Source organism: Castor canadensis, chromosome X (assembly GCF_047511655.1).
Source record: "Castor canadensis chromosome X, mCasCan1.hap1v2, whole genome shotgun sequence".
NCBI lineage: Eukaryota > Metazoa > Chordata > Mammalia > Rodentia > Castoridae > Castor > Castor canadensis.
This window is the reverse complement of record NC_133405.1, coordinates 75,918,954-75,932,642: the sequence shown is the minus strand read 5'-3', so window position 1 is coordinate 75,932,642 and position 13,689 is coordinate 75,918,954. Positions and strand designations below refer to the sequence as shown.

Sequence of the window (13,689 nt, the reverse complement as noted above, 5' to 3'; positions counted from 1 at the left end):
AGTTTCCAGCAGGAGGCGCTGCGAAAGCGCAGCGGGATGGGGGCGGCGCGCAGATCGCTGTGTTCAGCTGCTGCGGGAACCTGGGCAGGCGGCCAGCGCCGGCTGCGGGTTAAAACCGCAAGCAACCACGCCATTTAATAGGCTAGCGGGACGCCGAGTGTAAGGACTCTAGAAGGACCCCGAGGATTCAGGTGCCGTGCAGGAGTGCGGGGGCTCCGGGCGTGTCCGGCACCTGCTCCCCGGTCCTCTCCACGCTGCCAGTTGTCCCGAGTGCCGCCGGTTCCCGCCCCAACTGCCGCTCTTCCTGACAGAATATCTTGGAACAGGGCACAGGACAGAGCGAGGAAACACCTGTTTCCAACAAGAAAAGCGGTGGGGGAAGCCCCCACCAGCCTTCCAATGGACTCTCATCGAGACCGCTCTCCAGAGCCTTGTAAATGTGCGCCCAGAAAGCCAGCGGAGATCATTTCTCAAAAAGATCGCTTTCTGTTTCCTACTCTCCTCCTCCTCCTCCTAACCTGCGACGTCCCTTTAAAAATGTCTTCTTCACCCCTCCACCCCCGCGGAGGGAAGGGATTGGGGGGGGTTCCAGCTCCTCGCGGACCCTCTGACCGTCTTGGTTTCTGCAGGGACCGCCACCACCTCTAATCCTAAATTTGCAACTGCATTAGCGTCCATATTTTTCACTTCCTCAGCCCCCTGCAGACCTGCAGGTGGGAGGTGGAACTGGGGGGACAGCGGAACAAAGGACCCAGAGAGCCCTTGTCCCGGGTCAGACGCCCTTTCTGCCTCTTCTGCAACCTCCCAGCAGCCAGCCAGGGGGAACAGAGGGGCTCAGGAGCGCGTGAAAGCCCACCAGCCCCGGTCCCACCGCACTTTCCAAGGGGGAGCAACCCGACGATGCGTGGGAGCTGGGGACGGCCGCAGCGCTGCAGACCGACGGACAGACCCCCACGGAACAGGCCTGAGTGGCCGTGGGCGCCAACAGTCTCCACGCACTGGGCTCCGTTATTTCATCAGCAGTTTCAGAAAAACCTGCCAAAAGCAGTTATGCCTCACTGCAATGTGTAGCTTTTTCCTGCCATTTTTTTTCATAATAAAAGAGAGAGTGAAGCTTGCTCGCTCTCTCCCCCTCAACCCCCCCCCTCTCCTAAAAAGAGCCAAATGGATACGAGAAAGAAAAAAAAAAAAAAGAACCCACACACCAATCTCTGAGGGGATGCCAGTGAGGTGTGGCTTGTATTTAAATATCCAATATGTCAATGTAAGGGGAGTGGGTATGTATATAAAGTGCCGTTTGCATTTGATAGCTCCACGAAGCCAGTTATGAGAGGCTGGGAGCGATGGATGCCGAGGGGAAGCGGCACTTTGACTGAGAGCAAGGTCAGGAGCGCGCTGCCCCACGCTCCCCGCCGCTGAGAAGTTCCTTGGACGCCACCACACGTCTAGTGCAGCTGGGCAGAGCGCGGAGCGACCCAGCGAGCGAGCGCCGCCGACTCGCCAGCGCCCGCGCCCGCGCCCGCCGCGGGGAGAGGCAGTTCGCGCCCCGCGGCCCCGGCTCGGCCCGCGCGCGCCCCGCACAGCCCGCGCCGCCGTCGACCCCGCCATGGCGGAGGTTGGGGGGGTCTTCGCCTCCTTGGACTGGGATCTGCATGGCTTCTCCTCGTCTCTAGGGAACGTGCCCTTAGCTGACTCCCCGGGTTTCCTGAACGAGCGCCTGGGCCAGATTGAGGGAAAGCTGCAGCGCGGCTCGCCCACAGACTTCGCCCACCTCAAGGGGATCCTGCGGCGCCGCCAGCTCTACTGTCGCACCGGCTTCCACCTGGAGATCTTCCCCAACGGCACGGTGCATGGCACCCGCCTCGACCACAGCCGCTTCGGTGAGGACGCGGCGGGGAGGAACGGGGCGGCGGGCGGGCGGGCGGCGAGCGGGGGCGCGGAGGACTCTGGGCTCCCGGCGTGGGGCCCTCGACTGTCCCCCCCCACCCCCGGCCCCCGGCTGGGCGCAGTCGGGGCCCGTCGAAGCGGGACGTGACGGCGAGGACCGGAGCCGCGCGGCGTCCAGGGGCCCCGCACCCTCGGACGCTCTCGGGAGGGGGCGGAGGCGTCTTGCGGGGCGGCCTCTTCTTGCCCCCCCCTCCACCCTCCCTTCTCCGGGAGCGAGGGGCTCATTCTGGGACTTGGACCTGAGCCTTCGACGGGAGCAGGTGGAGCTGGGAAAGGAGTGGGGGCTTTCGCTTAGGAGGCCTGGGGCCGCGGCGGCAGCGCGGGCCGAGCCTCGAGGGTGGCAGGCCTGCGGAGGCTGATCGCCTGGAGCAGGAGCCTGCCTGGGCCAGGGGCGTGGTGGGCGCGCGGCCCGCGATCGAATCACTTTTGACTGGCGGAGATGCGGCATCCGTGGCACGGGTCGGCCTCAGGGTTGCTGGCCCAAGGTAGGAGCCAATCCAGGCAGCAAGGCATGAGCTGGATTTCAGGGAATCTAGGAAAACCTCGCGGTGTGCATGGTGTAAGGGCACAAGTTCTGCGGCTGCTTTTTCTGGGTCCTTGCCTTGGTAAGGAAACAGTCCTGAGCCCACTCCCAGCCCCAGAAACAGGTGTCCCCTGGGCCCAGGATGGAATTATGGCTAACCTCTATCCAGGATTGTCTCTGCCTGCCTGCCACTCTACAGATTGTTCAGACGACACTGCTTCCTGTCTCACCTCCAGATATAACTATACAGTCAATATAAGTCTTGATCTGGGACAAAGGTCATTAGGTTTCTAAGCAAATGGGTCCCATCCTCAGTTATTTGCCGCTTTTATTTTCAATTCCCTATTCTCTGCTAAGCCATCAAGCAGGTGCTGTGACAGCTACCCTTCCTCCTCCCCCATCCCCAATGCCCTCCGCTTCCTCCCAAGGTCCCTATAATCCAAGAGCACCTTCTACTCTTAAACCTCAGGAATGACAAGGTTACTTTTTCCCACACCCACAAACCTCCGGGCCCTCCTAGTCTCCGTGCCTTGCTAGAGCTGCATCTGGTGGGCACAGTAAAAGTGGGGTGTAGGGGCCAGTTTCTCGGTAAGACCAAGCCTAGCAAACAACTTACGGCCAGGGTTGGTCTTCCTTGCTGGGAGCAGGCAGGAACCCTAATGAGGTCTATGTCATCTTGGAAAAATGCACTCAAACAGAGCTAGAGTACAGTAGGTTGGGAGGGGTAATGGAGGGGTGCAGGTGTCTGTATAAACTTGCAGCAGGTCCTCAAAAGGGTGATAAGGTGGGGTGGGAGGAGAGGGAGTGTTAACTTGGCTCCTTTCCCTTCCATCATTTGTGATTTTGCAGTCCCCTTTTGTTCCTCTTCATGAAGGAATGGGACTCCCACCCTGGCCTCAGAGAAGTGGACTAAAGACACTGGAATAGTTCGTATATAAAAGAAGTGTGTGTGTGTGTGTGTGTGTGTGTGTGTGTGCAAAAGAAAAGCCATGACACGATGGAGAAATGTGATGTGGGTGGGGGCGATGCAAGTGGAGAACTCTGAGCATAACTCCCAGCCGCTACAAGTGTTTGTCTGACTCTGTGCCTGAGTTGAGCCCAATAATCTACAAGGTCAACATAAATCAGTAATAGGCTCTTGGCATAAGTGGCCTTTAATTACCTCCCTAAAGACACATCTTGATTTCTTTTCATCTCCCAGGCCTGCTAAGGGTGTTAAGTTTAAGGAGAAACCAAAGGAAATAAAACTGGCAGAGGAAGGGATGTTTTTGCTGCTGCTTAACTGATTGCTTCATTTTTGGTTTTGCCCTTAGAAAAAAACAAACTGCCTGAGACCACCTCTGCCTCACCTTTTCCCTTTCCTCCTTCCCTGACTTCCTGGCAGTTGCATGTATTTCCTGTAAAGGAAATGATAACTGGTTGAAACTGTCTCTTTGTAACCTCCCCTGCCAGCTTTCAAACACACACTTACTCTTTCTCAGTTTAGCTCTTGGCACAGAAAGAGGTGGCGTTTGAGTTTGCTAACGCTCTTCTCCCTCCACATTCAAGTTAATCAGCCAGGGTATTCAATAAATCGAAACTTTAACATTCCATAAGTGCTTTAGCAGTCAACATTCCAGCAGGGTAAAGTAGGCCAGACTTAAGATATAAAATATTATAGATTTCTGCTTGGGGGGAGGAGGTAGTCTCCAAAGGCCATGTAAAGTAAATAGCTATTTGTTGTAATTGGAGAGCAGGGCCCCCAAGGATTACCCTGGAATCCATGTGTTCAAAAACGAGTCAGGCTGAGCCCAAGTGCAGCCCCGACTCCAAATAATAACCTGTTGGCACAGCCTAGCTCCCTGTTCTCTATGTGCAATCAGTAGCCAGGAGTATTTCAATCCCTGCCTGGCTGGTGGCGTTTACATGAGGTTCACAGGGATCCTGACATTCCTGAGGGCACCTGTGGACTGGCAGAGCAGGGCTTGGAAGCCAGACTGGAGGAGAGGCCTCCTGCCAGGTGGGATGGCGCAGGCTCCCACAGCTGCTTTGGGTTTTGAGCGATCTGGTTCTTATTTGGCTACATGCCAAGGCAGCACTGTCTTGGCCCTGAAGGTCTAAAAGGATGGCTGAGGGAGCTCAGGCAAGTCGTGGAACCAGATTAAATGACACATTAGCCAGTCATCTAGCTAGGTTCTGAAGCAGTGGGGCCCAGGACAGATCAGTTTTGATTGAGGCCCTGGGGAGAGAGATGTAAGAAGAGAAGAGTCTGGAAATTGTCAAGAAAAGGCCAGAGCCCTAGGTGGACAGGTCAAGATGAAGCAGAGTAGAGGAAGGTCCTGAGCCTGGAAGGGGTGAGAGAACTGAGGACAAACTTTGTCTACTTAATACTTTGCCTAAACACTTTGCTGTTAACACCCCTGTCCAGCTGTAGCTGGGAAAATATGAAAATGGCTTGTTTTCTCTTCTCTTTCATGCTGGCTGGAATTCAGGAGAAGGTTTAGAAATATCTGTTCCATCATCATGTGCCACTGGGTTCCCACAGTCTGAATCCAGCTAATAGGAAAGTTGGCAAAGGGAAAATGATGCCCAAAGACAGCTGGGCAGGGATGATTCCAGCTGTTGGAGACCCCTGTTACTGGATGCAACCCAAGTAACTTCCTGTATGATCTGTCCTTTGGCATCAGGGTTAACAAGAGTTGGAGAAAAACTGTGGTGACTCAAATGGCCACACCTCGTGGGTTTCATGATTTGTTCTCACACCAGGTCTTGGGCGGTGAGATCACAAGTAGTCCTCTGCTACTTCATGAGCTCAGGATAGTCAGAGACATGAGATACTTACAGAAAGAAGGGCTGTGTCTGTTAGAGATTAGCACCCAGAACTGAATCGTGACCTGGTTTCTAATTTCCTTGCCATACTGGCTACTCTACTTTGAGCATGCTCCTGCTTTTCCGTATTCTTCTCTAAACACAATAGCTCTGAGCACATCGCTCCTAGCGTCTAGCCAATGGAGAGCTGAGTACAGGGGCAATCTCCTCTCTTATACTAGTCTCTAAACCTCTCTTAGTGCAGCCTTAGGTCACACTAGCTTTTCCCCCATTTTTTCTTTTTTGCCTTAGCTTTTACATGATTAGTAATTCCAAAAAAATTTTAGTACATTTTGAGATAGGATCTCACTATGTAACCCAGGCTGGCCTTGAATTTAGGATCTCCCTGCCTCAGCCTTCTAAGAACTGGGATTATAAGTGCTTGCCACCATGCCTGGCATTTTTTTTTTTTTTTGGTGGTACTGGGGTTTGAACTGAGGGCTTCACAGTTGCAAAGCAGGTGCTCTACTGCTTGAACCATGCCTCCAGCCCATTTTGCTCTGGTTATTTTTTTGGAGATGGGATCTCCTAAGCTACTTGTCTGGGCTGGCCTCAAACTCTGATCCTCCCAATCTCAGTCTCCCAAGTAGTTAGGATTATAGGAATGAGTCACCAGCACCCAGCACTCCTGGCAATTTTAAATTTTTATGTAACCAGTTTTGCATTAGCTTTTAAATAACCTTGCTAATCACCCATCATTATACCAAACTTATTTTGTTAAATCAAATCCTTGAAATCATTATTCGTATATGTTGTTCTGGGCCACATTTCCCCATTACAGATACAATATTAAAATACACATAGCATGCTCAAAGCACAGGGTTCAGAACCCTGCATCAAAAGAAATTGCACAGAAATGCAAAATAACAGCATACATTTTCAAGAAAATATACATGGGCTGTGGTACAACACTTGCCTAACTGTGCAAGGCCCCAGGTTCAATCCCCAGCATCACAAAAAAGAAAGAAACAGAGTTGCCTGAAATGGAGGAGGTGAATTTGGGTATGGAGATTTAAAAAAGATAACTGAAAAGCCCCTGCACAGACCAGTTATGACACTGGGCCATGAGCTGAGGAGTAAGGTTAACTCAACTGCCTGTACTTGAGGTTCACCCTCACCCAAAAAACCCCGAACAGAAACATCTGGGCAAATTGGTTTGGAGGATCATAGTGCAGGACTTTATGTTGGTTCTAATTCAGCTGTGTTGGAGCTTGCCCACTTTTCCATTCTCTTGAACTCTCTTTGGACCAGCTGTATGTCTTCTGGAACTAAGATAAGCAGTCCTCCTATGTCCTTTTACGACTTATTTATCAAAATGCTAATAAACAGGGCAGAATTATGTACAGTGCAACTGAAGATTTGGGTCCATTAAATCAGTGTTTGATTAACTCCTGCTTAGCAATAGCTGTTTTCACTTCCCTTCTACCATCGTGTGTCAATCTAAGACTCCTTTCTTTATACTGTAAGAATAACAACCAGACTGAGAATAACACTCAGAGGGTTTCAGTGTGAGAAGCGAAAGGCCAGACTCTATCTGTCCTATAGACTGGCAATAGAAGAACCTTATGTCCTCTGAATAGATCTGGGTGAACCATGGAAACACGTACCCCCAAAGCCACCATGCCTGAATACCCACCTACCCCAGCCAAGTCACTAGAGCTCCATAGAAGACTTTCCACTGGAGTTCTGAACCTGATTTCAAAATTAATCACTTATAAATTTTGATCTTAGCATTTGGAAGCTGGAGGGAGGAGGTTTCGTAGGTTAAAGGCCAGCCTAGGCAGCATAGCCAGACCCTGTCTCAGAAAAAAAAAAACTTTTAGCTTTATGGAATCAGCTAAACCTTCTATATAGATTATTTAGACTATTATTATCCTTAATAATTGTGATTTTTGAATGAAAGTCAGCTGAGTATGAGCTCATTTCATATCTTTGGATGCCTCACACAATTGTATCAGTTTTTTTGTCTATATGTTAAAAAACAGGAATATGGAAGAGGAATCCAGAGGACTATTACATCTGAATCTAGATAATAGATTTACCATCATAAGGACAAAATTATGAAGCCCTCACTATCACCAGGATTTCGCTTCTGGGTCTTTTGACCCTCATTTTGGTTATTTTTTTTTCTTCTCATGAGGTAAATGAAAACATTTAAAAATCTTCACCTCTAACCTTGTCAGCTAAAAGGACATTTCTGAATTTCTTCCCTTTCCCCTTAAAGTTGCAACATCTCAAATCAGTATGGAGTCCAGTACTACCTGCCAGCTCTTTGCCATGGGTAAACTTAAAATTCTCAAGAGAGAAGGGAAGAATGACAGGCTTGTCAGCTTGGGGCTGTACTAGCCGAGAATACTTTTTAGGAGAAAGCTCTCCTGAAGCCAAGTTTCACCTCTTGTCATGAGCAGAGTGAACAAACTTAGTGAGTGGCTTGTGTGGCATTTGTTAGAGTCAACTATGGGCAGTTGACAGCCTCATGTGGCTTTAAGGGCATGGCAGCTGAGAGGATACAAAATAAGTTCAGCCTAGAGACAGCAAGGTAATGCTATGTACGCTGGGGAGGAGCCTGGTGACTTTGGGAAAGATCCAGAAAACTGGCCTAATTCTTGCACGGAGAAAGCTGCCTTCCCACTTCTTCAAATGGGTGGTATTTGACAACAATAACAACTTATGATTATGAAGTTTTAATAACCAAAGCCTTCTCATGGTCTTTTCGTCATAACGTGCCTCAGAGGGCTGGGCATGTAGCTCAGCTGTAGAGTGCTTGCCTACCATGCTCAAGGCCACAGTTCTGATCCCTAGCAATTAAATAAATAAAGAAAATGGCAGTGTTACACAAAGGCAGAGATTATTTCCCCATTTATGCAGGGAAAAACTGAGGCCCAGAGAGGCTGAGCACTTTCTCTGAGGTCTCATTCTTGCTGCAAATGATGGTTTCAGCTGGGTGCCAGTGACTCACACCTGTAATCCTAGCTACTCAGGAGGCAGAGATCAGGAGGATTGTGGTTCAAGGCCAGCCAAAGCAAAGAGTTTGTGAAAACAACCAATACAAAAAAGGGCTGCTGTAGTGACTCAAAAGCTAGAGTGCTGCTTGCCTAGCAAGTGTGAGGCCCTGAGTACAAACCCCAGTACCACCAAAAAAAAAAAAAAAAAGCCTTTCATCAGGTAATTCACCAATGATTGGTAGCCCATGTCACCTGACCAGCTTTCTCCTCACTTGGTGTTAGTAACAGAATGGCACTCACTTTTTTGCTGTAGGAATTCTGGAATTTATCAGCCTGGCTGTGGGGCTGATCAGCATCCGGGGAGTGGACTCTGGCCTGTACCTAGGAATGAATGAGCGAGGAGAACTATATGGATCGGTGAGTTTCAGGTTTTCTATTTCTCAGAGGCTGTTTGCCACCAGTTTTTGAACAATGTAAGGCAAAAGGATAAAAATGTTTACCTAGCACTTGAAAGCACTTTTGTCAACTGTAAAGGATTAGTGTCTTCTTGTTACTTCTTGGCTGCTCAGGGCCTCACACCGTAATATCTTCCCTCATTCAGCTGCCCCCCCCATCAAAACATAAGATTTTCTGTGACACATTTGCCTTCACCTTTTCTATTAGAGGGCCAGCTAGTCCGATGATAACAGGAAGCTGTGCTGGTTTGTCAGTAGATGGTCAGGGTTTGAGGCATTAACACTCCCAAGGAGCACTGACAGTTTTAGTGGTTGTCTAGAGGAATGGCTGACTAGCAAGAGCAAAAAAAAAACGGGCAGTGAAAGAGCTAGTCTTCAAATCGAGGATTCTGAGGTTAGCAACACAGTCCCTGATTTCCACATTGCCTCAGCTGAATCCCAAAGGCCAAATGAAATAAACAAATAAAGAATGAGGACTCCAGGGTCTGATGACAGCGCTAAGCCCCTAGCTAGGACTGGGCTGACTGAGATACATTTTCTCTATTCTGGAAGCTAGCCCAGCTCTGGGGAGTGGTGAGTGACTTTGCTGACCTTAACCCTTTCAGGGGATCCCAACTCCTGGCTCGGACTTTTGAGTCACATAGCATGCTTTCTGGCTGCCTACACCCCATGGAATCAGAACACATTTTTCCCTGACAACTAAGAGATAGGCCTGTCCCCAGCACTCAGTATCGGCAACCCCAGCAAGTAGTATGGCGGCTCGATCAAGTGTGAGAAGGGACAGAGGCAAGAGACGCAGGAGCTGCCAGCTTGAAGTAGCCAGATTGGAGGAGCATTTCAAGGAGATCTTTTCTGAGCTTCCAACTGACAGGCCTGAGACCCTTCATTAGGAGAGATCACAGCTCACCTCCCCTGGAGCTTTATATAGACCCAAGACCTTTGCCTGTCCGTTGATGAGGTTGACTGTAATCTCAATGGATTTGAACATTATGAGCCCTAAGTAGGGAGAAAGCTCAGCGGGTGCCAGCAGAGCACTAGAAGGCCATAACAGAAATTCTTAAGCTCAAAAATCCAGCCTTCAAAAACGGTCTCACGGCTGGTGGAGTGGCTCAAGTGGTAGGAGCACCTGCCTAGCAAGTGTTAGGCCCTGAGTTCAAGCCCCAGAACCGCAAAATAAATAAAAATAAATAAACTTGCTTTAAAAACGATCTCACCCAAAACCTCTTTGTGTGACTCATGAAAGAGGATGAAGGAGATAGAGTCAGGTGTGTTTTGTGCTATTTGGAAGAAGGATACCTTGGTAACATGGGGAGATAGGGCTGAAATTTTCTAATTTCAATGTGCTATTGCTGTTTCAGGGTCTCTCCACCAGCAAGCTGGGTTGGGAGAAATAGTCATATAATGGGCTCTCCTTTATTTTCTCACCCTCACAGAAGAAACTCACACGTGAATGTGTTTTCCGGGAACAGTTTGAAGAAAACTGGTACAACACCTATGCCTCCACCTTGTACAAACACTCGGACTCGGAGAGACAGTATTATGTGGCCCTGAATAAGGACGGCTCACCCCGGGAGGGATACAGGACTAAACGACACCAGAAATTCACTCACTTTTTACCCAGGCCAGTAGATCCTTCTAAGTTACCCTCCATGTCCAGAGACCTTTTCCGCTATAGGTAATGGACCTCTGGCGTGACCTCTGTGACCCATGTACTCTGGGGCCACAGTTGTCTCTGCAAGCACTATACTCATAGCTTTTCAGTCCTTCCTTCCTATCAATTTAGATAACAGAGAAGCACTTACTGTTCAACTTGACCCAGCTGTTCCCTTGTTGTTCAAAGTGTATATCAAGGTTGGGTTATTTTGGGGAGGGATAGGGGAGGAGGGGATGGGCCTGAGGGAATCTTGTATATACTTTTTTCTTTATTCACATTCTTCCCCCTGAGGTGGCATGACAAAGAATTGGGGGGCCCTGCCAAGGGCCAGGAGTGTCTTGCCCCACAATCTACCCAAATACCTTGAGAATGGGTATAAAGGAAAGACCAAGGAATCTGCCATAGATGCTACCTACAGAGCTTTGGAAAAGTCTCATTAAGAGAATCCTCGGGGCTCCAGTCCCGCTGCAAGCCATCCCTCCTCTGGCTCTGCAGATTTCTCATTCGTCCTGACATGCGGTTTTCCTGCCATTGAAAGTGGGAGATGGGGTAGGTTGTAAGAAACTGATATTAAAATGTAAGCATGGATACTGTGCATAAGGACAAACTATTTATGAAATGTATATGCTATTTATTTTATATATTTATTTATTTCAAAATAATTTTATTTTTAATGAGAGATGCTATGACTGGATTTTCATCAGAAAGAATAAGGTCCTACTGAAACAGGATAAAATGAGTTATTAAGGCTTTTATCGGCAATAAAATTGTCTTTATATTGTAAACCACTGTCTAATTCTATTGATTTGTCCATTTAGTAGGGTGAAAAGGTTGGCCAACTTCTTTCCCTCCAACTCATCAGAATTTCCTAATGTTGGTGTCACACAGCCTATGCTGGATGACTCAAACATCCAGTGTGTCACCCTATTGAGGGCCTTGTAGTCCTTTCAGGTCCCATGGCGTTAAACTTAGTGGAGAATGGAAACTTCAGCAGGGCCTGGACCAATGGCAGCTCTTACTGAAGCTCTCACTTGTGTTTAGGATTGGGCATTGAGAAGCCTGCCTTTGGGAAATGGTTAGCCCAGAGCCCTAAGGTCAGGAAACACTAATTAGTGGCTTCTTACTTCAGAAAAGAAGGTAAAATGATTCAAAATTAAAAACAATCAATGGGGCTGACAGAGTGGCTCAAGCCGTAAGATCGCCTGCCTAGCCTAGTGTGAGGCCCTGAGCTCAAACCCCAGTGCCGCTAAAAAAATTAATTAAGTTTACCAAAATAAGTTAAAAAACAATCTAAAGGGAAACTGATTCTTTGAGCAGTCAGTTTCCCTTCTGGAGGATGTTCTATACCCCTCTATCAGTTCCCCATCATCCCTTGCCAGTGCTTCTCCTAGGGAATTCTGGGAAGTCAACACATTTCCTTAACACAGCAGTGCTCAGACTGTATTGTCTCTTGACCAGCAGCATTACCTGGAAGCTGGTTAGAGATGAAAATTACCAGGGGCTCTGGGGACAGGGACATGGGTCTATGTGTTAATAAGCCTTCTAGGGAATTCCTGAGCACAAGAAAGTTTGAGAACTAATGCCTTAAAATTTTTTTGTACTTACTTTTTAGTAACCAAATGGTTTATAAATAAAATCTCAGTGTAACTTTGTCCACAGAGCCAATGGAGAGCAGCGCTAGTTAGTAGAAGGGGAAATGGCGTATCTTGGATCTCTCCCTTTCCCATCATAGTCTCTAAGGTGTCTTGGTTTGGCCTGTTTTCCAGAGGTAAGAGTATAGAATTATTTGCATTTTCATAGTGGACATTATCAGGAAATAAGAATCAAAGGGATAACAGTCTCATTGAGACTAAGACACTGTAAAGACCTGGTGGGAAAAGGTTTTAGATCTGGGACAGTTTTTCCTAGTACTCTTCAATCCCATCATGTAGGCATTCACTGTTTTTTCAACTAATTGTATAAGTAAATAAAATAGCTTATGTGGGCTGAGCACGGTGGTTCATGCCTATAATCGTAGCTACTTGTGAGACAGAGATCAGGAGGATCATGGTTCAAAGTCAGCCAGGCAAAAGGTTCATGAGACCTCATCTCATCCAATAAAAGCTAGATGTGGTGATCCACACCTGTCATCCCAGCTATATGGGAAGCTTACATAGGAGGATTGAGGTCCAGGCCAGCTCGGGCATAAAGTAACACCCTATCTCAAAAATAAACAAAGCAAAAAAAGGACTGGCAGAGTGGCTCAAGTGCTGGAGTGCCTGTCTAGTAAGCACAAGGCCCTGAGTTAACCTCCCAGTGCCACCAAAAGTAAAAATCAAGTAAAATATTATATACCAGCTCACTCAGAAAGTAAAACCAGGTGACTAGCAAGCAGGAGGCCCTGAGTCCAATCCCTAGTACTGGAAAAAAAAAACAAAAGCAAAACCAGGGGCAGGGGAGGTAGCTAAGGGGTAGGGTACTTGCCTAGCATGCACAAGACCCTGGGTTCAATCCACAGCCCCGCCACCACAACTACAAAAGCAAAAACAGAATGTTTATAAAAGCTCACCCAACTCTTTAAGTACCCAACAGGGAAGCCACACATAGGAAAATACATACCTGAAATAGCAAATAAGACTGTATAATGATAAAAAGTGCTGAAATGTATGGCTTGTGCGATCATTGAATAGAATGACTATCAGTGGAATCCCTAAGGGGGTGACCTCAGTGGGCTAGGGTGACTAGGGTGAGTCTCCTGACAGGGTTAGTAATTTAGCCTGCTTTGAAGAACCAACAGGATTTGGAAAAGTACATAGGCTAATGTTCCTGTTGGGCTATGGGGAAGAGATACTAGATCTAGAATTCTCTGGGAGATGTCTAAAAACCAGCTAAATTCATGATCCTCCTGCCTCAACCTCCTGAGTGCTGGGATTACAGGTGTATACCACCACACCTGGCTGATCACATTGCTAATGAAAATTAAACCTTGATCTTTTTATTAGCATATATTAACTGTTAAAAGTAAGGGGTTTCATTATTACGTTTCCATAAGTGCATATAATATACTTTGATCATATTGACTCCCTTTATTCCTCTTTCTTATCTCCTCATCCTCCCCTAGATATATTTTTTTGTGGTCCTTAAGATAAACCCAGGGCCTTATGCATACTAGCACTATGTTTCCCAGGCTAGCCTCAAACTCCTGGGCTCAAGCATGTCTCCTACCTCTGCCTCCTGAGTGCTGGGACTACAGGTGCGTGTCACCATACCCAGCTTCTCATCTTGATTTGAAAAACCAAACTTTTACCTATTTTATCAGTGTTCAGCTACCTAGAACTA

The 13,689-nt window shown here is 47.9% G+C and overlaps 1 protein-coding gene across 1 annotated transcript; it reads left to right on the top strand.

Annotated features, from left to right (window-relative positions):
- The first annotated feature begins 1,606 nt into the window (after positions 1-1,606).
- Fgf16 (fibroblast growth factor 16) lies at positions 1,607-11,089 on the top strand. The gene is made up of 3 exons (XM_020152402.2): positions 1,607-1,880; positions 8,576-8,679; positions 10,151-11,089. Exons 1-3 carry the CDS (start codon positions 1,607-1,609, stop codon positions 10,394-10,396), a joined length of 624 nt encoding a protein of 207 aa, XP_020007991.1. The 3' UTR covers positions 10,397-11,089.
- The last annotated feature ends 2,600 nt before the right edge of the window (positions 11,090-13,689 follow it).